The 26,670-nt window shown below is 33.2% G+C and overlaps 2 protein-coding genes across 3 annotated transcripts; one reads left to right on the top strand and one right to left on the bottom strand.

The window, feature by feature from the left end:
* The first annotated feature begins 5,798 nt into the window (after positions 1–5,798).
* On the top strand, positions 5,799–14,503 carry LOC107772638 (protein PHR1-LIKE 1-like). Of its 2 annotated transcripts, XM_075240329.1 has the most exons (8): positions 5,799–5,936; positions 7,979–8,665; positions 8,790–9,000; positions 9,080–9,156; positions 9,258–9,297; positions 10,480–10,537; positions 11,209–11,278; positions 13,928–14,503. In XM_075240329.1, the coding sequence occupies exons 2-8, from the start codon at positions 8,066–8,068 to the stop codon at positions 14,267–14,269; spliced, it is 1,398 nt and encodes a 465-aa protein (XP_075096430.1). In that variant the 5' UTR covers positions 5,799–5,936; positions 7,979–8,065; the 3' UTR covers positions 14,270–14,503.
* Positions 14,504–16,262: 1,759 nt separating this feature from the next.
* LOC107773243 (BRCA1-associated RING domain protein 1-like) lies at positions 16,263–24,213 on the bottom strand. Its single transcript, XM_075249121.1, has 13 exons — positions 24,004–24,213; positions 23,103–23,156; positions 22,909–22,979; positions 22,516–22,611; positions 22,089–22,417; positions 21,365–21,667; positions 21,157–21,257; positions 20,461–20,647; positions 20,245–20,354; positions 19,687–19,777; positions 18,330–18,495; positions 17,493–17,611; positions 16,263–16,794 (listed from the first exon to the last, which is right to left on the bottom strand). The coding sequence occupies exons 1-13, from the start codon at positions 24,093–24,095 to the stop codon at positions 16,450–16,452; spliced, it is 2,064 nt and encodes a 687-aa protein (XP_075105222.1). The 5' UTR covers positions 24,096–24,213; the 3' UTR covers positions 16,263–16,449.
* Between the last annotated feature and the right edge of the window lie 2,457 nt (positions 24,214–26,670).

The raw sequence follows: 26,670 nt of genomic DNA, 5'->3' as shown, positions 1-26,670 counted from the left end.
GTTATTGATCCCTCATATACTTTGGGAGTGGTGCTGTTCAAAAATTACCTAAATATGCACTCTCTCTCGAGTAATACATACTAAATAGGCACAACTAATTGAGGATCCTATCAATTAACTACAACAAGAACATAGTTGAACAAATAGAGATTAAACCGGGCAAACTATATTAACATAATACGAAGTTCATCCTTCAATAGGTTCCATCAAAACCCTAGACTAAGGAGTTAGCTACTCATAGTAAGGCAAGATAAAACTACAAAAGTATTCATAATGTGCAATTGAAATAACAAAGAGAAGATTGAAAAACTCTAATGGTTGATTGCTCTTCTCACACTTGTTCTTGCCTCCAATTCAGTCTAAAAACAAGTTTAACCTTTCCTTAGGCGAGTTTGTTGAGTTTATAAAGGGTTAGGATAAGTTTTTCCCGATTTACACTTTAGTCCCAAAAATTCTGGGCAGTTACACAGTCGACCGCGGTCGCGGCAGAATGCGGCGCGACCGCGGTGAAACGCAACTATTCTGCCTCACTTGCTTGGCCTACCGCGGTCCAGCCGCGGTCGCAATGGCATCTTGCCCAGTCTTCCTTTGCCTCTTTCTTGCTTATTTTCGTTTGAGTTCTTCTTGATTGGCCTTATATCCACATTATTGACTCCAAAACACTTCATAGTCTCTTCCTAACTTGGATTAGTCTCTGCAAAGCAAAAGAACACCAATTAGAGTATTTTGTTATCATTTAGCCATTAAAACAACAATAAAGTATGGTACATTTAGAGTGTAAATAGCGTTTATATAGTCTATTATCACTACCCGAAAAAAAATATAAATTGTATACATTAATTTGGGACAAGAAACAATACTTTAAAACCACCACAATTCAAAATTCAAATTTGTTTACTAGAGGAGCAATATTAATAGGCTGATATTGCTAATATTAAATTTTGATGTACGCTATTGTGGTCTGATCATATTTTTATTCACCAACCAAATATCGAAAAAAAGTATTGATTTACATCGTATTATAATGAATTCACATAGATTCTTTGTGCATGCAATTTGTGTATGACTTTTGCTTTAGTTGTGAATTGTCGTTATCCATTCATATATTCGAATCAAATTATTATTCCTCGCAAAATGTATATCTATGAAATGGCCTTTCTTATTTTTCATCTATCACAAAATAACGACATAAATACTTATATGTATCATATATTTACACTAATGTAAATAATACATCACGTATGCTTTTATAAAAATAATTATCACTAAATCATAGTTAATTAATATGCAATCTCACATTAATTTATCACTCAATTATGATAAATTAATATAATTTAATGTAAATACTTATGCAAATAAATTTTTACGAAACAACAGAAAGGAAAGAGAGTGAAAGGACATTTTTAAAGTCGCTACTATTTTGAGCAGTGATCAGACCAACTCCTTAGCTTCATAAATAATATTGCACCAATGTTCTAGATATAAAATCTGATTTTTTTTTTTCATATTTAGTACAAATATTGCTTTTATGTAAATTCAAAATTTTGTTTTTGCTTTATCGAAATAGAATGTGCATTTTTAGAAAATACAACGAAATAAACGTCCGGCAAACCATAGAGTAAGTGAAAACAGGATAATTTTTTATTCGGTTTCTAATATCCATATTAAACTTTGACTAATTAGGAATCGCGTTGCATAAGACCCATAAATAAAGAAAATGCTTTCTTACAAAAAAAAAATCGATATTAAAGTTTGAACACGAAACCTTTGATTAGGGGTGTCCATGGTTCGGTTTGGATCGGTTTTTCCCTAAAAAGAAATCAAACCAAGTAAGTCGGTTTTTCAAATATTAGAACCAAACCAAACCAATTAAGTCAGTTTTTTCTCGATTCGGTTTATGTCAGTTTTTCGGTTCTTTCGATTATTTGTCGGCTTTTTCTTAAATATAAGACATACACTACCAAATACACATTTCGGCGACCACATTTTCAACGTAACATTATCAAATCAATTGCCCTTTGAGAAATCTATTATTTACCAAGATATATTGATGATAATTGAATCAAATAGTGATGAATAATTTAAGAACTCAATTAAAAATATATTATTTTTAACATAAAATAGATTCTTACACTTAACAAAAGAAAACTACCAATTAAATTAGAATGTAAAGGTAAAGAACTGTACTAAATGTGCAAACGATTAATATTTACTATAAAAATTTTAAACTTTGTATAAAAATATACATATATATATGTGTAATAATAAATTTAAAATAGTTACTCCTATATTCGGTTTGGTTCGGTTTGTTTAATTAAAACCAAAATCAAACCAAATTTGATCGATTTTTAAATTTCAAAACCAAAACGAAACCAAACCAAACAAAAAAGTATCGGATTTTTTAGTCGATTTGGTTTGGTTTTCGGTTTGATTCGAATTTTTTTATGAACACCCCTATCTTTGATTAAATATAAAAAAATTCTGTATATCCTGCCACAATTCTTGACAATTTATTTGGACTCGTGCTAGTTAAATCAAAAGAACCAATCAAATATTGGAAGCAATTAATGCCAAAGTCCAAAGGAGGAAAGAGAAATAAGAGAAGAAAATCATGGAAAAATTAAATAATACTATAAAAAAAGTTATGATATCTTATGCCATATATGATTAGTTGTTTGGTTCAGTTTCCGTTTAACCTTTTTGCTTTTGTTTAAAATCAGACTAAATTAATTCTTAGTCCAAACCGTATTTATAGGAATTTACACGTCGATTTTAGTTACTTTATTTGGTTTGGTATTTTGATTTTTTTAAACCTCTTTATTTATCGGGCCAAAGATTTAAAACAAGAGAAGAATGACAAATAAACGAAGGGCACAAAAAAAAAATCCTATTTTGGCCTACTGAATCAAATATCTGGAATCAGCCCTAAATGTTTTCTATCTAAGAAGATTTACCATAATTACATTTTATTATTAAGATGAACAAAATTCATAAAATATTTAGCTGATACAAAATATTAGCTGATTTTTTTTATCCGTTCATGTTTTTATAGATAGAGTTATTCGATATTTATACTAATAAAAAATATTAAATATTTTGTAAAATTAATCGATATGTGCATAAACTGAGCCGAACACTAGGATTATAATAAAAATTTCATACACTTAATATCGTTTCCTAAACAACAAAAAAAGGTTAATGTTAACTCCTTGGGCTGCTTCCTGAATATTTGGGTTTGGGTTTTAAACAATTATTCAGTAAAAATAGTACGGTATAACCAGTTTTCGGACTGGTCATTCAAAAATAGCCAGCGTTTATCAAGTCAATGAAAAATAGCCACTATTTTGCTGTAATAGAAATCGGTCCAGCATAATATACTGGAGTTCGGTACACCTGTGTATGAACTCCAGCATATTATGTTGGACCAGTACACTTGCTGTAACTCCAGTATATTATGCTGGAGTTCTAGTGTACTTATGCTAGAACTCCATCATATTATGCTGGAGTTCTAGCGTACTTATCCTGGAACTCCAGTATAATATGTTGGAGTTCAAATATACTTATGCTGGAACGTCAGCACAATATATTGGCGTATTATCCGGGTTTTGAACAGTGTTTTCGCTCAGATTTATCTTTATATAAAAAGTGGCTAAATTTCGATTACTTTTGAAACTAGGCTATTTTTGAACGACCAGTTGTAAATCTAGCTATTTTTAAATTTCTCCCGTCTTAGCCGGTCAGTGGCATGTTGGCCCCTAAGGCACTATTCGTACATTCCAAAAGTTGACTAGTGTTGAACAAGGAGAATTTATAAAATCAATTAATTTTACGGTACTATTCGTACCCTCCAAAAGTTGACTAGTGTTGAACGAGGAGAATTATAAAATTAATTAAATTTCAGGGTACTATTCGTACACTGTAAAAGTTGACTAGTATTGAACGAGGAGAATTTATAAAATTAATTAAATTTCAGGGTACTATTCGTACACTCTAAAAGTTGACTAGTATTGATCGAGGAGAATTTATAAAATTAATTAAATTTTGTGGTACTATTCGTGCACCCCAAAAGTTGACTAGTGCTGAATGAGAAGAATTTATAATTAAATTTTACGGTACTATTCGTACACCCCAAAAGTTGACTAGTATTGAATGAGAAAAATTTATAATTAAATTTTACGGTACTATTCGTCCACCACAAAAGTTGACTAGTGCTGAACGAGAAAAATTATAAAATTAATTAAATTTCAAGGTACTATTCGTACACTCTAAAAGTTGACTAGTATTGAACGAGGAGAATTTATAAAATTAATTAAATTTTATGGTACTGTTCGTACACCCCAAAAGTTGACTAGTGTTGAATGAGAAGAATTTATAATTAAATTTTACGGTACTATTCGTACACCTCAAAAGTTGACTAGTGTTGAATGAGAAGAATTTATAATTAAATTTTATGGTACTATTCGTACACCTCAAAAGTTGACTAGTGTTGAATGAGAAGAATTTATAATTAAATTTTACGGTACTATTCGTCCACCACAAAAGTTGGCTAGTGCTGAACGAGGAAAATTTATAAAATTAATTAAATTTTATGGTACCGTTCGTACACCCCAAAAGTTGACTGGTGTTGAATGAGAAGAATTTATAATTAAATTTTACAGTACTATTCGTACACCTCAAAAGTTGACTAGTGTTGAATGAGAAGAATTTATAATTAAATTTTACGGTACTATTCGTCCACCACAAAAGTTGGCTAGTGCTGAACGAGGAAAATTATAAAATTAATTAAATTTCAGGGTACTATTCGTATACTCTAAAGGTTGACTAGTATTGAACGAGGAGTATTTATAAAATTAATTAAATTTTATGGCACTATTCGTACCCCCAAAAGTTGACTAGTGTTGAATGAGAAGAATTTATAATTAAATTTTACGGTACTATCCGTACACTCCAAAAGTTGACTAGTGTTGAACGAGGAGAATTATAAAATTAATTAAATTTCAGGGTACTATTCATACACTCTAAAAGTTGACTATTGAATGAGGAGAATTTATAAAATTAGTTAAATTTTATGGTACTATTCGTACACCCCAAAAATTGACTAGTGTTGAATGAAAAGAATTTATAATTAAATTTTATGGTACTATTCGTATACTACAAAAGATTTTACGGTACTATTCGTACACTATAAAAGTTGACTAGTGTTGAATGCGGAGAATTTATAAAATTAATTAAATTTCATAATGAATGGGTTTTTTTTAGCACATGTGCACCCATAAAGCTGTCCACTCATTATCCAATTTGCATTCCTTTTATAAAGTGGGATCCCTCCCTGTCATATTCCCACTTTGCTTTGTATTTACCACCAACACTTACTCAATAATTTATTACTCATCAAATTCAATAATTTTACTTAAAAAATTACTATTTAGGTCCATATTATTTACTCGTTATGTCTCATATTAATAGTCATGTTTACTAAATATAATTGTCTCAAATTATTTGTCATTTTAGAAGTTTAAGATAAATTTTTTTTATTTTTTTTACCCTTAGTAATAATTGTTCTTGAAGATAGAGATAACACATAAATAAAATAAATATTTAATGAAAAGAGACTATATCTTAAAACATAAATAAGGGTAGAATGCTAATTAATATTTCTTAAGGAGCGTGTAAAAAAAAATACGACACATAATATGAAACGGATAAGAGTATCTTGTAAAGTTTTTACACACTCCTCAAAAAAATATTTAATAAATTTAATCTTAAAAATATTTGTTTAAACTATTTTATTTTGCTCTAATGGCCTTTCAATCAAAAGGTAGTACAAAATTTGCAGCCAAAGAAAAACCCAAATAAAATAAAGCCAAAGAACTTTCAGTCGTCACCGTTCATTTTCCTTTCAAATTCGCCGGCGACCGGAACCCTCGAATTTTTAGGTATTAATTTCGTATTCCCTTTTATTTATCTTCATTAAATTTTGTTGAAATAATCCGAATTTTTAGGTATCGAATTTTTTGATTCAATAAATGTATTTGACGCTAGCTAGGAATTATAATGTTTCCATGCATTACTGTAGCTTTATTTGTTTTTTTGTTAAACTTTTAGTTGTTAGTCTTATTAAATTTGAGCAGCTTTTGACCAAAAAAAAAATTGAGCAGCTAAATCGGTTTCTGATTATTTGAAAGTTGTAATCTTGACTTTGTAAAGTCTGTAAAAAATAATTATTCGGTTTAATTGGTTGTGGCATTGAAGTAAAGGCAGAAGCTTTAGGTTATTGTAGTTATTCTTCTGCTAAATTAACTTTGATATCAAATCCATACTAAACAAAAGGCAACAGATGAAGAAAGGTGGCTGGCAGGGGCTAGAAACGGATTCAGGATTTGAAGTTTATGGGTTCTTGTAATGACGTTAAGTTAAATATTCAATAATAATTGAATTCACCGTCAATATTTATAAATATTTAGTAGGTTTCTTAATCCATATACGGTCTGGACAAAAGTTACTAGGTTAACGTAAACCCGCTACCAATTTTCTAGATTCGCCTCTAGCAGGGCCGGAGCTAGGTTGTGCGAGGGGGTTCAATTAAATCCTCTTCGCTTAGAAATTATACTGCGTAAATAAGGAAAAACAAATTTCTTGATTATATATAAATTGTTGAATTCACTTTGACATAAGGTAAGATTCTATCTTAGTGGTAAAGGGGGTTCAACAATTGCTTTAGGTCATAGGTGTGAACCTTAGGTGTGACATTTTAGTAATTTTGTGAATTCAATTTTTTTTTAATCAAACCACCACAACAACAACAGTCCCGGTGTAATCTCACAAGTGGGGTCTAGGGAGGGTAGTGTGTACGCAACTTTACCTACCTTGTGAAGGTAGAGAGTAAAACAGACCGTGTATAATCCCACAAGTGGAGTCTGGGGAGGGTAGTGTGTATGCAACTTTACCTACCTTGTGAAGGTAGAGAGGTTGTTTCCGATAAGACCTTTTTTTGAATCCTCTTGTAGGAAATTCTGCTACAGGTGGCCCGTTCTCAATAGACATGTTTTATGAAGGAACTGGGGCTTTTTCCTTGTAGTGTGTGATTTAGTCAATCTCTTATCAAGTTGTAAGAGGGCTAGATGCCTGCTTTCAGAATTCCCCCCTCAAGAGAAACAAAATGCTGCATTAGTCTTGTAATGTTTTCATAAGTCCTTTTTTCTACCATACCACAAGCTCTATGTATGCTTCGAGTTGAATCAATCTTCTCGTTATGTTCTATCCTACCTATGAATAGATATCCACCTGCATGGTTTAAATCCGTGCTATAGTATGGAAGGATTAGTGTCTACATACAATTCATATTTCATAGTACTTTTTCATTGGCATTTCTATGGCAGATCTTTGTATCAGCGGTGATGCTACAGTCCATAGTTATTTTTCGAGACATGCTATGTCTTTAAAGTTATGACAGGTTTGAGTTCTCTTGGGTGGTCAGAAACCTAAATTCAAACTAGCATCAAGTTTTGTAAAGAGTATCATGCTTACAGAATGACTATAGCTATATAAGATATTCTACATGTTGGTGCCAGTTGTTTAGATTTCGCCTTGCTAGTGAAGTTAGCTGTCATATGTTTGAAAACTGTAACTATCTCTTTTGTTTTAGCCTGTAGCTATCATGCAACCATTTGGTTATTGTTTCCTACTGATGAACTACTTTTCACGGTCAAATTTGATTCTAGTTGGGGAATACTGATATTCTCTTGTACGCTCTTTTTCAGTTTTAGTAATTTGTTTTCATGTATTTTAATTCAGCTCTATCATCTGTTTGAGTTTTCCAATTTTTATTCTTTAGGATAGTAACAATAACTTTTTCCTTGATGATTTAGTCTAGTTCTAAGCACCACGGGTTTTCAACAACCTTTGAGGAAACTTGTTAGTGTGCTGTTCCGTTTTGTGCTTATTAGCTCTGTTTTTTATTTCCTTTCTTGTGATGCAGGAATCAGCCTTTGCCGTAAGTGACAAAAATGCTAGAAGATTCTATTTAAAGTGAATTTAGTTGTGTTTGGTATTCCTAAAATAGGATATGGAGGCGCGTCCTACTTTATCCGTCCAGAGGGCGGGCGCGCATCAACTCAGTAATTTTGGAGCATCAGGAGCTCACTCTTCATTACCCGTGCTTCCAGCAAGCTTGGAGGACAAATATCCTATGTTGCCGAGGGCTGTCCTTTCTTCATTGCCTTCAAACAGTGGGGCGGTCGGTCATTTGTTGTCTTCATCGTCAGGATTCTCCACCAATCTTCACTTTTCATCTGTTCTTCCTCATGAAGAGCATTCTGCACCTATACCTTTCATTTCTCAGTCAACAAATAATGAGGCATTAATCCCATTAGCTAATTCCATAGTTCTTCAATCTGCAGCATCAAGCCAGTATCTTAATGAAAATAATGAACCCTGGTGTACAGCACCATTGCCTGATTACCTCGATTACTCGTTAAATACCCCCGTCCACAACACTCAACTAGATTGTAGCAATACAGGTGATTGTCGCATCCCATCTGAGGATCTTAGTAAACAAAGTGATTGGCCGGAATGGGCTGACCTTGTAATGAATGATGATGATGCTCTGACTTCTAACTGGAACGACATCATGTTAGATACTGGCATTGCTGATGCCGAGCCAAAGGTCAGTTTTGTTCTATACCAACTACTGGATTGTTATTCATCTTAATTTGCTTTTTGTTTTCTTACTCTCCTTTCTTTAATTAAAAAGGAGACGGCTCTTACATTTCTTTGTTGTGTGATTAAAGATGCAATATCAGGAACAAAAACAACCTTCAAATTTCCCTGTACACCAAGGCCAACCATTGCAACAAGTTCCTACTGCATCTGTAGAAACATCTGCCATTGTTCCTGCATCATCCACTGCAAGTGGTGCTTCATCGAAGCAACGAATGCGTTGGACACCAGAACTTCATGAAGCGTTTGTGGAAGCAGTCAACAAACTTGGTGGAAGTGAAAGTACTTCGCTCTCCTTACTTTGCATATTAAATAAGTATTGGAGTGTTGTCTAGCTCGATAATTCTACTTTGAAATACAGGAGCTACTCCCAAGGGTGTGTTGAAGTTAATGAAAGTTGAAGGTTTGACCATCTATCACGTAAAAAGCCATTTGCAGGTTTGTTCTGCTCTTTGCATTTTCAAAGTTAGATACTTTCACATATAGACATGCTCTATTATTTAACTGATGGAGTTTTGATACAATTTCTTATAATGCAGAAATATCGAACAGCTAGATATAAACCAGAAGCATTAGAGGGTATGCAGCTATTTCTTTTTCCCTTGTGTGTTTTTTACATGTGTCTTAATTTTGTCTCTGTTTTCAAAAGTCGTTAAAAAAATTGAGTTTTAGGGCCTGCGTATTTGTTACTCGATCCAGTAGATGTCTAATTTTTTTTGTTTTTGTAATTAAAAAATTTAGTTTCTTCTTTTCTTAAGTGAAAAAAGTTGTGTTTTTTGTGTGTGTATATGTGTGCATTATTTTTATGCTATGTGGAGTTATTGGTTTTTTTTGGTGCTATTTCATATATCACATTGAATCACAAGAGGTTAATAAAAGTATATGTTGAATACACTGACACTTCTCAATCTCCTCAATCTTGTTTTTTTGCATAGTAGCAGATGATGAAGATAAGATTTTAGATAGTAAAGATCAACAATTTATCATTTGTATGGTGATTGCCTTTTGTGTAAATAGGAGCTTTCTTTGTTTTGTTTTTAGTTCATGCTAAATATGCAAGCTATGGTTCACAGAATCTCACCGTATGAAACCTATGTTAGGTTTATGTTACTTGAACAAGAAAGCCACACTGACAATATTGACCTTCTCTCTCTCTCTCTCTCCCTCTCCCTCTCCCTCCGTCCCCCCTCCTGAAAATGGAGCTGAGATTTTGGGATTTATATTTATTGCTTTCTTTGTATAATATGCTTATAGCTTTGACTAAATGTTTCTTAATTTGTGCCTTTCTCCTATAAGCAAATAAAGGAAAAGAAACATGGAATTTTGCTCTGTAACTTTAATATGACACGGCATTTGCCCATATCTTAGGAAATTATTTTTTTGAGACGTGTCAAGGACGTGAAATAATACATGCGTGAAAGGTGTAACATAGCAAATTGGTAAAAATTTGGCACTTTAACTGGTATTATTAACTTCATATACGATTGCCAAGATAATAAGAAACTAGTCAAAGTTTGCACTATTTAACTGGAACAAGTAAACTTCAAACACCACTGCCGAAATCTCCTAAGTTTTTGTTTGTCTTCTTCTAAAAAGCCAAATGGATTTATCCTTAACATATTAACGTTCTCTTTTTGTGATCAGAGATTATTTGTGCTTGGAGAATGCTAATAAACCTCTATATCTGTCAGGCTTTTATATTTCCTTTCACTCAAATTATTGTTTGCTGAAGCCCCTTTATTTTTTCCCTTCTCATAACAGGGTCCTCTGAGAAGAAAGAGTCATCCATTGGTGATTTGTCAGCTCTGGACTTAAAAACGTTAGTAGTTGGGTCCATTGCCTCTGTTTTCTGGCTTAATGATATGCATCATTTGGAATTTGGATAAGATTTTATATTCTCTTGTGCATAAACTAATGAGTGTATTGCCTACTTCCAATGGCATATATTTGGGGCATAATGTGCTTAACCGATGTTGCTTATAATGGACTTTATTGACAGTCTGGTGCTTTTGCCATATGGCTGTAGACGGAAAACATAAACCATATATTGAGATATAGTGGCTTCAATAATTTTATTATCTAGATTGGTACAACCTTGCATGAACCTATTTGGAGAAATAGATATTCCATTTGGTCTGGTATATGTATAAGGTAATTCCAAAAAGACAAAGGGTGAAAATGATGGTGAATATGAAATTTTATTGAAGGATCTACTTGTTAAAAGTAGGATTTTATTCAGGTTGTCAACAAAATTGGAAGATAAGGGAAAGGAAAATATTGGAAAAGTTAAGTTAGGGCTCTGATAGATGGAGGTAAGACAGCTGGAATAGTTCTATGTGCACATGTAATGTAGAACAGGTCCTTTAAGTAGAATGGCATGGTGGCTTAAAGGGCTCTATTTGAATCGCTATGAAGTTTTCCCCTCATAACTAACTGTAACCTGTACTCTCGTGTTATCTTTGTTATATGATGTGTTTGGGTTTCGATCAGGGGTATTGAGATCACTGAAGCATTGCGGTTACAGATGGAAGTTCAGAAACAGCTGCATGAACAACTTGAGGTATAAATTCTTGCCTTAGCAACATGATCTTGTGCAGGGGTGCATCCAGGTGATGGGGTATGGGTTCACGTGAACCCATGTTCCTCTCCCTAGAGCATATATTGCAATATTATATTTCTTCAAAACTACTTGAATATACTTGTGTACACTCAAGCTCAAAGTGTCCTATTGTGCAATGAATAGTGCACCTCTACAAGTGAAATCAATGGTTCAAATCCCACCCCGACCGGCCTTGTTTTCGATACGGAGTATAAATATATATGTGAAACTCACCAAAATTGCAGAAAGAATATAATTTTGAACCTATAATTTTAAAAGTGTAATGGGTTCATTTTTTTTTTTTTTTGATAAGGTAAAAGTTTTATTGATAAAAGTACCAAGATGGTACATAAGATTACACCAGGATCAGACCAACACCTATGATAGCATACTTTCAGTTACAAGTTGCTTAGCACATCCAAAAACTCCATATATTGATCTAGACTTTCAACTAAACATTTCTTACACCAAAAAAATAATTTTTTTTTTTTTGAAAAGGACCCAAAATAAATAAATAAATTTTGAAGACAAGTATTTTTTTTTCTAGCAATGTGATTCCTAACATCAAATCCAACAACAAGAACAATAAACTCAGTGTAATCCCACCAATGGGGTTTGGGGAGGGTAGAGAGGCTATTTCTGATAGACCCACGGCTTAAGAAATACTAAACAGGAAGCAACCAACAATAACAACACAAGAAAAAAAAAACAATGACACTATGTGTAGTAACAAAGATCTAAAAATGAGAAATACAAGAATACTACTAACAATACTGGTAAGAATGACACAATATGGAATAACAAAGATCTAAGAACACGAAAATGTAAGAATAATACTAATACTACTGGTACGATTAGGAGAAACTCTCTACTATCTATCAACCTACGATCCTAATTCTTGACCTCCACACATTCCTATCGAGGGTCATAACCTCGGTAAGCTGAAACAATGTCATGTTCTGCCTAATCACCTCTTCCCATTACTTCTTTGGCTTACCTCTACCCTTTCGCAAACTCGTCAACCTCTCACACCTCCTAACCGGGGCATCGATGTCTCTCCTCATCATGTGCCCGAACCTTCTTAGCCTCGATTCCCGCAATTAGTCTTCCACAAGGGCCTCTCATACCTTGTCCCTAATAACTTCATTCATAATCTTATCTTTCCTGGTATGCCCACATCCATCTCAACATCCTCATTTCTGCTACTCTCATCTTCTGGACATTGGATTTCTTGACTGGCCAACACTCAGCACCATACAACATAGTCGGTCTAACTACCACTCTGTAGAACTTGCGCTTAAGTCTCGGTGGCACATTCTTATCACACAAAACACCAGATGCGAGCCTTACTGAACTTGCACTCCAAGTATTATGTTTTCGTCCTACTCAACTTGAAACCTTTAGACTCAAGGGTCTGTCTTCAAACATCCAATCTAGTGTTACCCCCGCATCGTGTCTCGTCAATCAGCAGTATATCATCTGCAAATAACATACACCATGGCACCTCCCCTTGGATGTGTCGCCTCAACACATCCATCGCCAGAGCAAATAAAAAATGGGCTAAGAGTTGATCCCTGATGTCCCATCAACACTGGGAAGTGTTTTGAGTCTCCTCCCACAGTCCTCACCCGAGTTTTAGCACCATCGTATATATCTCTAATCACCCTAGTGTACGTTACTGGGATGCCATTAACCTCCAAACATCTCCATAGAACCTACCTCGAGACTTTGTCGTAGACTTTCTCTAGGTCAATAAACACCATCTGCAAGTCTTCTTTCTTCCTCTCCCTATGTGCTCCACCCGTCTCCTCACAAGATGAATGACTTCTGTGATTGACCGTCCCGGCATGAATCCGAACTGGTTTTTAGAAATAGACACATTTCTCCTCATCCTCCTCAGCCTAACATCAAATCCGGCAAATATAAATTCTAGATCTACCTCTTCATAATAGTGCGTCCATCTTCTTGAGTTCCTGAATCCGCCTCTGGTGTTTCTAGTTTCAGTTTGATAGGTCATCACTGTTTGCATCATCCGCAAGAAATTGGGTCCTTAATTTGAGCATATAGAAGATTCCTTGTCCTGCATTATTTTGTTGGAGATTGCTTTTTAACTGTTGTCTTTGTGGTATAAAATAGTGGCATGGCATGGCATGGCTTTTCTTTTGCCCTTTCTGAAGTTAAAGGTGAAGCTTTTGGGATATCTCTATATAATTCCTGTATAATTACAACAGAAGTAGTTCCTTAACTACAACAAAAAAAAATTCAGTGTAATTCCACAATTGGGGTCTGAGGATGATAGTGTGAATGCAGCCTTACCCCTTCGTAGAGAGGTTGTTTCGCATAGAGAAGTAGTTCCTTAAAAAATAAAAATAAAAATAAAAATTAACAACAGAAGTAGTTAGTTTGTGCTTCTCTTCTTTGATTATTGTTGAAATAATTGATTTTGAGTTTCTCACTGCTTAATTTTGGTGCGGAATCAACTCTTTCATGGGCAAGAACTCTATACCTCTATGATGCTGATAGATGAATGAATTGCCCGCTCATTGAATCTAAGGAAACTTACGTGGTATCATATGTAATGCGTGCTTTTATTGTCACGAACTTTTACAGATTCAAAGAAATCTGCAGCTGCGTATAGAAGAACAAGGGCGATATCTCCAGGAGATGTTTGAAAAGCAATGCAAGTCGATTCCGAGTACTGACTTGGTAAAGGCCTCATCATCCATAGCTGAGGATGCCTCTGCACAATCGACAGATGCAGTTCAACGCTCCTCAAACAAAAATGATCCAGCAGTGCCACCAAGCAATCCTCAAGAAGCAGGAGATTATATAACTCAAAAGGTGGGGGAGAAGCAGAAAGAGCAAGAAAGAGAAGATCTTGGAAATCTTGAGACAAATAATTCAAGCTCATCAAATACACCACCAACGAAGCGTGCTAAACTGGATGAATAATCTTATGCAGTTCACAAACCTTTAGTAGGATACTAAGTTCCTATTGATGTTTGGAACATCAAATTCTTGAGTAAACAAGCTTTAACATTTTTGTTATCCCTCCCATAGATTATTCAGATGGGCCTGGTTTGTCCTCTGCTTCAGCATCCATGATAAAGAAATATCAGGATTTTCCTTTTGTATTGTTAATATATGGTGTTTTTAAGAGTTATTCTTGGAAGAATTGAGGAATTATAGATGGTCTTTAAAGCTGCATTTGTAGCGCTTCTGGTGTCTAATCCTCTGTTAATTAGCATTTTAGCAACTAACATTATGCACCCGCATCTAATGTATATATTATTGGGTAATGCCAACGTCCTGCTTATGGCGAGGCCCAGGGGCGGATCTATAGCCCATATTACGGGGCACGTGAACTCATGGTCCCTCCGCTAAACTAGATATCTTATGTACATATTTTCTAGAATTGGTCCAGTATTATGTATTGGCACTCACGCTCCATAAAGGTTGAATGGTGCACTTGGTTCAATACTTAATTATTTAATCAAAGAAATAGAGATCAATTCCCACTTAACATTTTTTCCCCTCTGTGGTGCACCCATATTCTAGAAATCCTAGATCCGCCTCTAGCGAGGCCAAGGTGAAGGGATAGCCGGGGTCGAGATCATGGTTGAATATGGTGCCTGCTTAGTAGGCTTTGTTAAAAAATAATGTTGCTCCTTTGATATCAGTTAGTATAAGTTTTGGTATGATGGTAAGTGTTTGATCATAACATATACGTATGTATTACATACAGCGCATATCCTGATTATACGCTATAAAAATCTTATACTTTCTCCATTCCAAAACTGGAATGATGTGATTCGAAGTACGAGAACCAATTATAACAATTTTAAAAAATATAAAATCTACTTCCTTCTATGAACAATAAGAGTCTTTTTTTTTTCTTCAAAAGATGAAAAGAAAAAGCATTGTATGCGCGAGGGATTGGCATAATACATAAGCAATTTCTAACCTGTCAAATGTGTCATTGTATGTGCGAGGGACTGCCAGACTGCATATAATGTTACAACAAAGGCTTGGAAGTTGGCAATTTACTTAGCATTTATCAAGAGTGGTTGACATATATAAGAAAAATGGACACAAGAATTGTACATGGATAATGTTAATATCTCTCATTTATACCATTGTTATGCCTTTTATGTTTTCTTGAGCTTCATATTTAAAACTCTCTTTCATTCCTATAGCAAAATACTATTTATAACTTTGACAAAGTTACCAATATCTATGCTGGTGGAAGGTAGCAAGTATCTCTAGTGTTAAATCTTAATTACGGAACAAGAACAATAAATTGTGTACCTTGTTACGCACAATGAAAATTGTTATATGCAACCAAGATAATTGCCCCAAATCTACTTTGAATCACTAGGAAACAAAGTTTATTTCACAAACTAAAGCCTTACCTCTTTGTAAGGTGTGTTGTGTTGGGAGAAGAAGAGAATTATTCTATGTATCTTTTTTTGAAGAAGAGGAAACCCTCTTTTATATTTGAAAAGGAGAAGAATGTTAAAATTTTATTGTGGGTGTTGTAACTAATAAGTAACTTCATTTAGTAACTTTTTAACTTCATCTCTTCTTATTGGGTCGGGTCGGGTCAGTTCACATGGGCAACTCATGACCCAAACTCAAAATCTAACATCTTGAATTAGCCAAGAAACTCACAAGCTAGACCGAACACCACTTTTATAAAAAAAAATCTTATTTATTATTTTAAAAAAATCTATTCATAACACTTATGCTACAAATAAAGAGTTGCAGAAGACATTGGAATCTGCTCAGCTGACCAAGTCCATAACCAAAGAAGAAGAAAACATTAGTTGGCTAAGGAAACTTATAACTCTCATTGTCAAAAACCTTTCTCACTTTTGTCACTAAGGTTATGTAACTTCCAGAATTCCAAAGTTTCATCTCATTGTGGAGAGCTGCTAGTACTCCATTTCATCTCTTGGCAGAAAAAACTTTGCTTTAAGATTCACTATATTACTCAGTTATAGAAAATATACAACAGCCTCATACAAACAAGACAGTTTACTCTCATCTGTCAAATGAATAAAGTTACTTCACCGGATCTTCCTAAACGAAAAACTAGTGATCGCTGTTATATTGAAACTTGCAATGCTATATCAGCAGAAAGGTTCTAATTTACATGCAGCAATAGACTGCAGGATCCATGTATGCTGAATGACTTGACAACCAATTTGCTTGGCCAAATCTTCAGCCTCAGCTTGTCTGTGCAGCAAAACATTGCTATCTTCGCCAGACATGCAACCGCGTGGTGGATCAAGGTTATAAACAACTAGACAAGATGAGTTAGTTGTTTGCATAGGACCAATCTGGTAAATCAGTTGTTCCTTAGTGTGAATGATGGAACCTCCACCCTTTTCAACTAGATCTAATAGATCCTTTTTGTAAGCTGCCACATAATCTCCACTCAAATAAAACTTGAAACCATCAAAAAGTTTAGGTGCCTGTATAAGAAACAAGGAATCTTTTTACTGTGCCATAATTTTGTTTAGAACTTCATGCACCTTGTTACTAAGAAAATCAGCAAAGATGTTCCAAGAAAATGACAAAAATGGTTCCTTATGTTTGAGGGTACATTCAAAGTAGTCCCTTAAGTATGCACTGAACATTTTTGGTCCTCAAATATTTAACAATTTATGTTCGAGAGATTTGATGGAAAATGTAGAGAGAAAAATTTAACCTTAAACATCAAGAACATCCCGTCAAATCCTAAAAAATACAACACAAAAATTGCACTAGCCACCACAAAATTTTCAAAAATAGTAAAAATTAAACCTAAACAATGCACTATACTCCAAAAATAGATATATAAAAAAAAAAAGAGAAACTACAAAACTTATAACTATAAATGTGAGTTCCCGGCTAAACTTTTTTCTCAGTTCCAACTTTCCATCAGATCTAACAATTAGAGCTTGTTATATATTTGACAAAGACCAAAAATGTTAAGTTTTGGCAAACTTAAAGGATCAAAACTGTTTAATGCATACTTAAGGGACTACTTTAAACCTACCTTCATACATAAGGGGCCCTTTTTGTCATAAAGCATGTTCACAAGCAGCATTGTAAATGCATTTCTTATCACAGCAGAAATATAAATGCTTACATAAATTCTTATCCCTATAGGAGAAAAATGAATACTTACATTGGATGAAGCCCTAAGTCTACCAGCTTTAGGGCCACCAAAACAGCCATGATTGTCCAGGGTAACTTCATAAGGTTCTTCGTTCACATGACAATTTGCTGCAATGCAGGCTTTTATCCCTGGAAATAAGGGAAGTTGTATTAGCATCATTTAAATTGAGCTAATAGGTCAATTGTTTGAAGTATATTGTCCTAGTCTTGTCTCTATTCATGGGGGGTAATTCATTTATCAAGGCATGTTCTTCACAGTAAGAGAAAATTATAGAACTACTTGAGCTTATTATTTATATTGCTAACCATGATAGGACACAGAATCTACAGAAAAAAGTACCATGCTCATGCTATAGAGCACCATTTTGGTATCTTAATACTCTGAGTCTTTGGAATGTGCATAACAACTCCGACATATACCATACAGAGGCAAAGTTCTGGATTTAAAAATGACTATTTCCAGTACTAATAATTGGGATTAAATTTAATATCTATACATATTTATTGAATTTCTTAACACAAATATAATGTTTGAGCAAAAGCTACTAGATTCGAACAAACTTGTACCTAAGCTCCTAGCTTCACTCTTGGTACCATAGCATTCCTCTCTCTGTCCTTTCCAATCCTTCTAAATACCAGATACTCTAGTTCTTATATTGTCAAGCTAAATTTATTTATTTACATGCCTATAAAACTATGCTAACCTAGTTTACTTAATTGCATACTTAGTTTACTTAATCGCATACCCTACTTCTTAGGCAATTTTACATGCCTCTCCCATAATGGAGAACCAGATGAACAAATAAGCTAACTTAACCATGTAAGACAAAAAGAAGAAAGAGCTTACAATCAATTGTTAGGATCCATTTTCCACCCAAAATTGCCATGAGAACTTTCAGTGTTCTGGTGCATGCACCCTTTTCATCGGTTGCTGCAATGACATGGGTGACATTTGGGTTCCAAGTCTTGCACACAGTTGCGCCGCACATATTAGCAAACTTGACCATCATATACTGAAATAAGATCAGAAGAACCAGTTATGATTAACCAATATTGATGGAAGTAAAAATAATTCAGCCAACAAATTCACAAACTAAAAGAGCTACACTTATTTGATTATTTTACTCCACCAAATTGTAACAAATAAACATAATAAATAGCTAATTCAGCTGTGGAGGTGTGAAAATTAACAGACAACAGAAGAATAAACTAACACTGACAGAAATCAAGTCAAACCATTTGGGGAATAATCAAACTAAAATAACCCCAAACTACTTTTCCCAAAAGCACTTTTTTTGGCCAAGCTTCTCAAGAGGTCAAAAGTATTTTTTTTTCAAAAGCACTTTTTTTTTTCTAAATTGAGGTGTGTGGCCAAGCTTTTTTGAGAAAAAAAGTGCTTTTGGGAAGCAAAAGCAATTTATGAGAAGCAGAAAAAAGTAGTCTCTTCCCAAAAGCAAAAGCAGTTAACTTTTCTTCTTACCAAAAATGCCTTTAACAAAATATAGTATATACCAAAATAACTATTAAACCTAATGCTTAGGATATTAGTGTATAAATATTTCTTCTTTTTTTTTAGGATAGCTTTCTAATATATAGTGACTTTAGGGGTGAATACTTTTATATTTGTTGAATGATTTTTAATATATTTAACTTGAATTAAAAGAATTAAGTACTTTTTAATTTTGTTTTCATATTTTACTTAAACAAAATGAAAAGATTTAATTATTGCATGTAATAACAAATTTTTGAGATTATTTATTTACTTATAATATTAACTATTAAGTAAATCTATTCATGTCCTTATTCGTAATTTGATACTTAAAAGCACTTTCTGAAAAGCTTGGCCAAACACAAATTATTGCTCAAAAGTGCTTTTCATAGTAATCAGCCAAACACAAACTCTCTCCAAAAGTACTTTTAAAAAAAGCATTTCTCAAAATAAGCTTACTTCTCCAGCTTGGCCAAACAGGCTATTAGTTGTCTGCTTATATAATGACAAAGAGCTAAATAGATAAGTTGGTTTTGCTTGGTAACTTGATAGTGGCGACAATGGCCTATAATGGCCTATAAAATGACTTTGTGCTAGTGATTTGATCCATGATATTTAAAAACTGATCAAGCAGTCATAAAATATGTGCATGGTATTTTGCATGCATATGAAAGAAACTAGCAGAATGCATTCTTACTATAGAAAGGAGACCAACCTTCTCTTCTGGGGATAGAGCAGATCCACATAGAACCCATTCTTTGGGTCCATCTGATGATGTTTCCCAAAAATTCAATCGCTCAGATGCTCTGCATACAAATTTAACATTCCAAATGAGAAAAAATCATGTGTGTCTTACAAGCTTTAAACCATGGAGGCTAGGACAGGGAGGGAATTGTGTATTCTATGTCATTTGAAATAGAGATTTTAATATGATTCAAGATGATCTTTCATCATTGTTTTAAGTGCCTTCAGTTAAGCAAGGTGATAAAAAAATACCCCTCAGTTTCAATTTATGTGTCTTAGTTTGACTAGACATGAAATTTAAGAAAAGGAAAACTTTTAAATCGTGTGATCTTAAAGTTAAGATGTGTATAATGTACGTAAATGTCCTTGAATCTTGTGGTCTTAAATATGCAGTGTGGAACGTTGGAGTTAGACAGTTACTAAATATAGAAAGAGGCACTCTTTTTTAAATAGACTAAAAAAGGAAAGGAAGACACATAAATTGAAATGGAGGGAGTAATATGGGACTTCCATAACATATAGTTCTTACATGGGAGCAGATTTTGGACAAGCTTCCATACTGGCACGCTTCCTAGACTTTGACTTCTCACTTGGAAATTTAACAGATTTATGACTCGGGCACAGCATTACAAAGTTGTCCTGCAATTAAAGATGTGGACATTGAGGGAGAGAAGGAAAATAACAATCTTTATAGATCTCAGATTGGTAAAATAATTGACTGGATGCATTATATTGCTCTACTTACACAATCCCATCGACAGTCTTGGATTTCAAATGCACAAGGCATATGATAACTCCTGCGGCATGACTTCATGAGGCAGCCAAGTGCTGCACCCTTTAGGCCACAGCCACTACACTTGAGTTTTGCAGCTCTTGCCAATTCAGCCTCCAAATTTCTCAAGGTATCTCCATCATAATATACTTGAGGTGCCCTACAAAATGGAATTAAATAGTAAAATGGACTTGTTAAACACTGCAGAACCCCAAATAATAATAAATGAAAATGTTGCTAGCTGTAAAAAGAAGGTAATACAATAAGGGCAGAACTAAGTAAAATGTGGACAAGCTCAGGTGGAATACTAACAATAAATCATCTAGTATAATGTCAAATATACAGATGTTGCCTAGTTGGTTCCATAAGCAACTAAACAGTTGAGGGCAATATATTTCCAAGTTCTAACTCAACAGTTGCAAGCTGGCAAGTATAAAACTTCCCCAGTTCAATGTAATTAACCATCAATAAGGCTAGAAGCCTTTAAACATTCTCTCAAAAAGATAAGGAAAAAAACAAGAATGGTTCTGAAGTCATTTACCATTAGTATGTCATCCAACACAAATGATAAAACAAAACATAATCTAACACATTAGAGCTTTCTTTATGAGCTTGTTATTAAAAGTTACTGATATCAAAATATCAAAGCTAAATTGTGGAATTGCATACCAGTCAATACATTTCATATGCACAGGTATGGCTTTTGAAAGTGAAGTAACATCTCCCACCACCTCCCTTCCATTTGCATAGTGCAGCATTGGTCCAGTTCCCTGCAAGTATTAATCATAGCCAAATATGAAATGATTATATCAATAGAATAAACATGTTAACTATTTTCAAATCTGTCCTTTAAAATAGTACAAAGCAGATAACTGACCTCTGTTATCTTAGATGTGTGGCAGAAAGCACAAACACTTCCTTTCGGAAGATGTTGATCTGAAACTGCTTTTGGCTGAGCAACCAAAGAAGATTCACTCAATTTACAAGCCAAAGTGCAGTCGGAGTTGGCAGTAGCATGACTTTGCAAGATTGTCTCTGACAATTCATAGCTTAGTTTCTTTTGTCTCTTCACATCTCTTTCCTCGAACACATGTTCATGCTTAACTGCATGGTGCACTAGACCTTCGACCACATGTGAGCTATCTTCTACGGACCTCTTTGCAATATGGCTTTTTATATCCTGAAAACAAGCAAATATACTCAAAAAAGAAACTTTTTTGTTGCGTATAATCATGGAAACAGTACACATCCATCTCGATAGTCTGTCATCATGATATCATAGATAACTAGCTACTCTACTTCCCTGGACTTGTTCAAGCATAAATATTGCTATATAGCTAGAGAAATTGTTTATATGTTTAGGCACTTTAATTGGATGGATGTGCGCCTTTTCTACAGGAAACTATTTCTAACTTAAGGCTAACCTCTGGCAAGTAATGGGCTACCCCAAGAATGCAAAAACTTTAGTTAGCACTTAGCAGGCATTTAATATTCCATTTGCAAAGAATGAAACCCAATGAAAAGGTGAAGACTCAACTCTAATAATACTATACTTTTTGAGAATATAATACCATACTATAATAACAACTTATGAAACTTACATTATTTCTTACTCTCAGTTCACTTGTCTCTTTAACTATGTCTTTGTTATTATCGGATGAATGAGAGCTGTCTGGCGATTGTTGTTGCACTTGATTCAAATCTATTTCCTCTGCATCATTCCTTTCATTTTTTAAGTCTGCCTTTCTGTCAGAAGAAGGCAAGAGACTCAAATTATTCACGCCATTCCAAGGAATTCCATGTCCATTCCGCCTATTAATTTCCTTGTTTGGATCATTACTGCTTACTATGGCCTTGACAGATTGCTCATTTCTTGATTTGTCATCAGCATTAACAGAAATGGGAGACTGCTCTAACGTTGTTCCAGCATCTGGTACATTAAACCAATTTTTGTGTGTGAGTAGTACTGTACTTTACTAGCGATAAGAAAATAACAGAAAATTGATATATGGGTTAAGATATATTTACCAGGAGACTGGAATTGAAAGACTTTAGCATTGAAAGTAGCATCTAAGCTTCTAAATATGGCTATCATACTCTCCATATGAGGCACTGCCCTTATTTCTGCACCATTCCAATAAAGGCAAAAACAACAGTTACTTCCTTCACAAAATCTAAGACACACACACACACACACACATTGAACTGTATGAATAACCTCATCTAAAGCTTAATGAACTAAAACAGAAAACAACTTCTTATATATTTATTTTTCAACTGCTACCATTTAAGCAGTAACATTTGAGGGAATTAATGTTCTTTCTAATGTGTATCTCCCTACAGACAAATTAGTTTTGCGGCCCATTTCAGAATTTGGTTATTAAACAGCAAAAATAATGTAATAAAACCATGTAATAGTACCTTCATTAACATATTGATGTTTGCACACAAGGCATTCACATTGAACTTGGGTAGACCTTGGAACACAAAGGCTGCACAAAAAGATTATATTTTTTTAAATCTTTGGATAATCAATATTCAAAGCATGGATTTTAAACATTCAAGCAAATATCACAGAAAATCCAATTTCAAAGAAGCCCAAAATGATAACTTACTTGCAAAAAATATGATCACATGGAAGCAACATAGGTTTATTCAGCAAGTTTAAGCTGCAAAATCATAAGAAACTTTGTGTTAAGAAATCTACATAAATATTTACAAGTATTGAAATTCAAACCTAATAACGCAAATGGTCCAAACCATTAAAGTCGAGGCATGTTCAAGATTTAAACTATATAGGTTCGACTTTTAAATTTTTAACATTGAACCCATTAAGTTATGAATTCGTATTTACTATTTGTTATAGTTTTAATAAATTTTTATATATAAATTTATAATCCACAACAAAATTACTAGGTTAAGTTGAACCCCATACCAAAGGGCTAGATCCACCCTTGCCTTAAATTCAAATCTTAGATCCACCTCTATGAATCTTTTACGTCCATTTCTTCCATTGAGTCCAATTTATTTAATGAAATGTTTTTATATTTTATAGTTGGTTCAATTTTATTCCATAAAGATTTTATCTTTTGAATGAATTAAAGTTTCAGTAAACTAAGATTTTTTTTCTAATCTTACAAATACCATACAATGCAATATGAATCTCTGACCGGGAAATTCCCTAATGCAAACTAGTTGAGACAAACTATATGGATTTTCTAATTCCATTTCCTCTTATTGGGTCCTTCTACTTCAACAAAAAAAAAAAAAAAAAAAAAAATAGAGGTTCATTAAAACTAAATTATTCTTTAATATTGCACTTATCATACAACGACACATGAATCTCCAACAAAAAAAAAATCCTCTATTGAGTCCATTTTCTTTCCATAATCTTTTTTTTATCTCTTTAGATAAATTAGTTCTTTAAAACTAAAGGATCTACGAGTCTCTAACACAAAAAAAAAGACCCAAATCAAATTAAAGATTATTGAGTTATGAAGGAAAAAAAAAACTTACCAAAGAGGGCATTTGAGTTCAAGACCCAATTTCTGAATATGAAATGCCAATGGGTTTAGTAACCGAGAAATGCTTTGAGTCTCCGCTGCCATTCTTGAAATTCACTCACAGCTTCAGTCTGCAAATCTTTTTCAGCTGAGTAAAGAACTGAAATTCACTCCGCTGTGTGTGTGTGTGTGTGTGTGTGTGTGTGTGTGTGTGTGTGTGTGTGTGTTTATTTTGTATATATACAGGACACTCGGTGAGTAAAGAATTTGGCGGTATAAAGTTCGAATTTTGGCGCTCTATGATATTCAGGAAATTGTCTCCCGCTTTTTAACAAAACCGTTGCTTAGATGGGATGTTTTGGGCTGGCCCAATTAATACTACTAATTTGTAGAAATGACACCAAGTAGCCACTCTAAAGGACTACTATTTAAGAATTAGCCGATGTGTCCTGGATTTTAGTTTTTCCGATCAAATTTTCAGGACAAAAATTCTCTGAATTGTCCTTAAGTTAAAATTTTTAGTTTAAAACTTCAAGACAAAATAAGTATTTATTAATTATGCACTTACCCATACTAATTTTCGTTCGAGAAATTTACACAGATAGCCACTTTGCGCTAGTACTTAAAATTGTCTTTATTTTTTACAACTGTTCAGAAATGACCCCCTCAAATGATATTGTCCGCTTAATGAATTGTTTGTTAATAAAAATACGCTTCAACCTAAAATACACGTGCATCTTTCTTCGATAAAAATGAAGAATTGCAAATACGAACGCTGGGGATTTCCGGGAAAAAATCGTCGCATATTCCTCCGATTCCTTATAAAAGATATTCAGTTCGTTAGAATAGAAGTTAAAGAGGGTATTTATGCTCGTCGTGTTCTTTATATGGACACCCGAGGTCAGGGGTCCATTCCCTTGACTCGTACTGATAAGAATTTGACTCCACGAGAAATTGAACAAAAGGCTGCTGAATTAGCCTATTTCTTGCGTGTACCAATTGAAGTATTTTGAGAAATAGAAAGCAATCAAACACAAAACTCAAATGTAATTATGAAATCTAGATTTAGCATGTTGATAGAAAAAAAAATTACGAATAGGACTACTTGAGAAAATTATAATAGTGCAATAAGTAAAGAGGTAAAAGCATAATTAGTCAATTTTTAAGAAAAAATTTCAGAGTCCTAGCAGAAATAAGTAATTAGCAAAAGTGGCAGCTAATTATCTATATTCCTAACAGAAACATAATCAATTAATTAATGGACCTCTCAATCACTCCCAAAACTGCCAAAAAGTAATTAATGTGATAAGTACTCTATTTAGCTGATTTATAGGGAACAAGATTGTACAACTATTAAACCACATTACTCTTCATTTTCTATTTATTTTTTTTCCTTTTTGTTTTTTCACTTTTAATTTATCTTTTTTTTTAAATGAAGAAAAATGATGATTTTCAAATATGGGAACATGATCGGAGGTTTTCTTTACATGTTTATTTTTATTTTTTTTGTATTTGATTCATTTTCTACTCCTAAAATTAATAAGTGTGTGTGTGTGTGTGTGTGTGTGTATATATATATATATATATATATATATATATATATATATATATATATATATATATATATATATATATATATTATAGTTGTATAAATATTATTTATATAGTATACTACTTGGATATTACTATTATATTATATACATCGTATATAACTAATATATACATATAGATAATTATTTAGATATTCATAGTGATATATGATGTATTTTGGGCATATAATAATTTTATGATTTAATTTGTCGTATATTTATCATATAAATTTTACATTGTACGGAATATATTATTGTTGTATAACTATTATATATAATATGTACTTGTATATTACTATTGTAATACATCGTATATAAATGATATATCTATATTATATATCATAAACCCTGAAAAAATCAAAAAGGAAAACTAAATATACAAAGTATCTTCTTATACTTGTTGCTTACGTTTGTCCATTCCAGTTGCTATTGCAAGTATTAATACAAAAAGATGAAAATGCGAAAAGATGAATGAATTTACCTCTTAATATATATGAACTTTTTCTTATGATTAGAATATATTTAGAATACATTTTAGAATGGAATCAGTTCAAGTAGTATACTATATAAATAATATTTATACGACTATTATATACTACAAATATTATATATATATGTGTGTGTGTGTGTGTGTGTGTGTGTGTGTGTGTGATTAGAATATATTTCAAGTGAAATGAAGAAAACAAGAGGAGAGACGACGACGAGATTTAGGATATAACATAAGAGGAAATAGTGCAACTAATTCCATGATTTGAGCCTCATTAATTGTGTGCATAATTTATACAATATGCTAATAATGCAAAAAAAATCTGTCATTTTTGGAATAAACTACAAATGATATTATTTTCTTAAATATTTTTAAAAAAATGCTTAACCATGTAACTTTCTCATAAGTGTAAATAGTCTTTAATCATCCAAAAAATGAAGAAGTTTGAATTTGAGAATTCTAAAGTTATCAATATTATATTATAGGCTTATATTACATATTCAATGGAAGTATACACCTTACATAAACCCAATTATTTTTAATTTCATGAACTGTGTCTGTGCTTAATAAATTAAATATACTTAAGAAAAATATTTTTTTAGCC

This window comes from Nicotiana tabacum, chromosome 3, assembly GCF_000715075.1.
Source record: "Nicotiana tabacum cultivar K326 chromosome 3, ASM71507v2, whole genome shotgun sequence".
In the NCBI taxonomy this organism is placed as follows: domain Eukaryota; kingdom Viridiplantae; phylum Streptophyta; class Magnoliopsida; order Solanales; family Solanaceae; genus Nicotiana; species Nicotiana tabacum.
The sequence above is the reverse complement of the archived record's forward strand: the minus strand, read 5'-3'. Positions and strand labels throughout refer to the sequence as shown.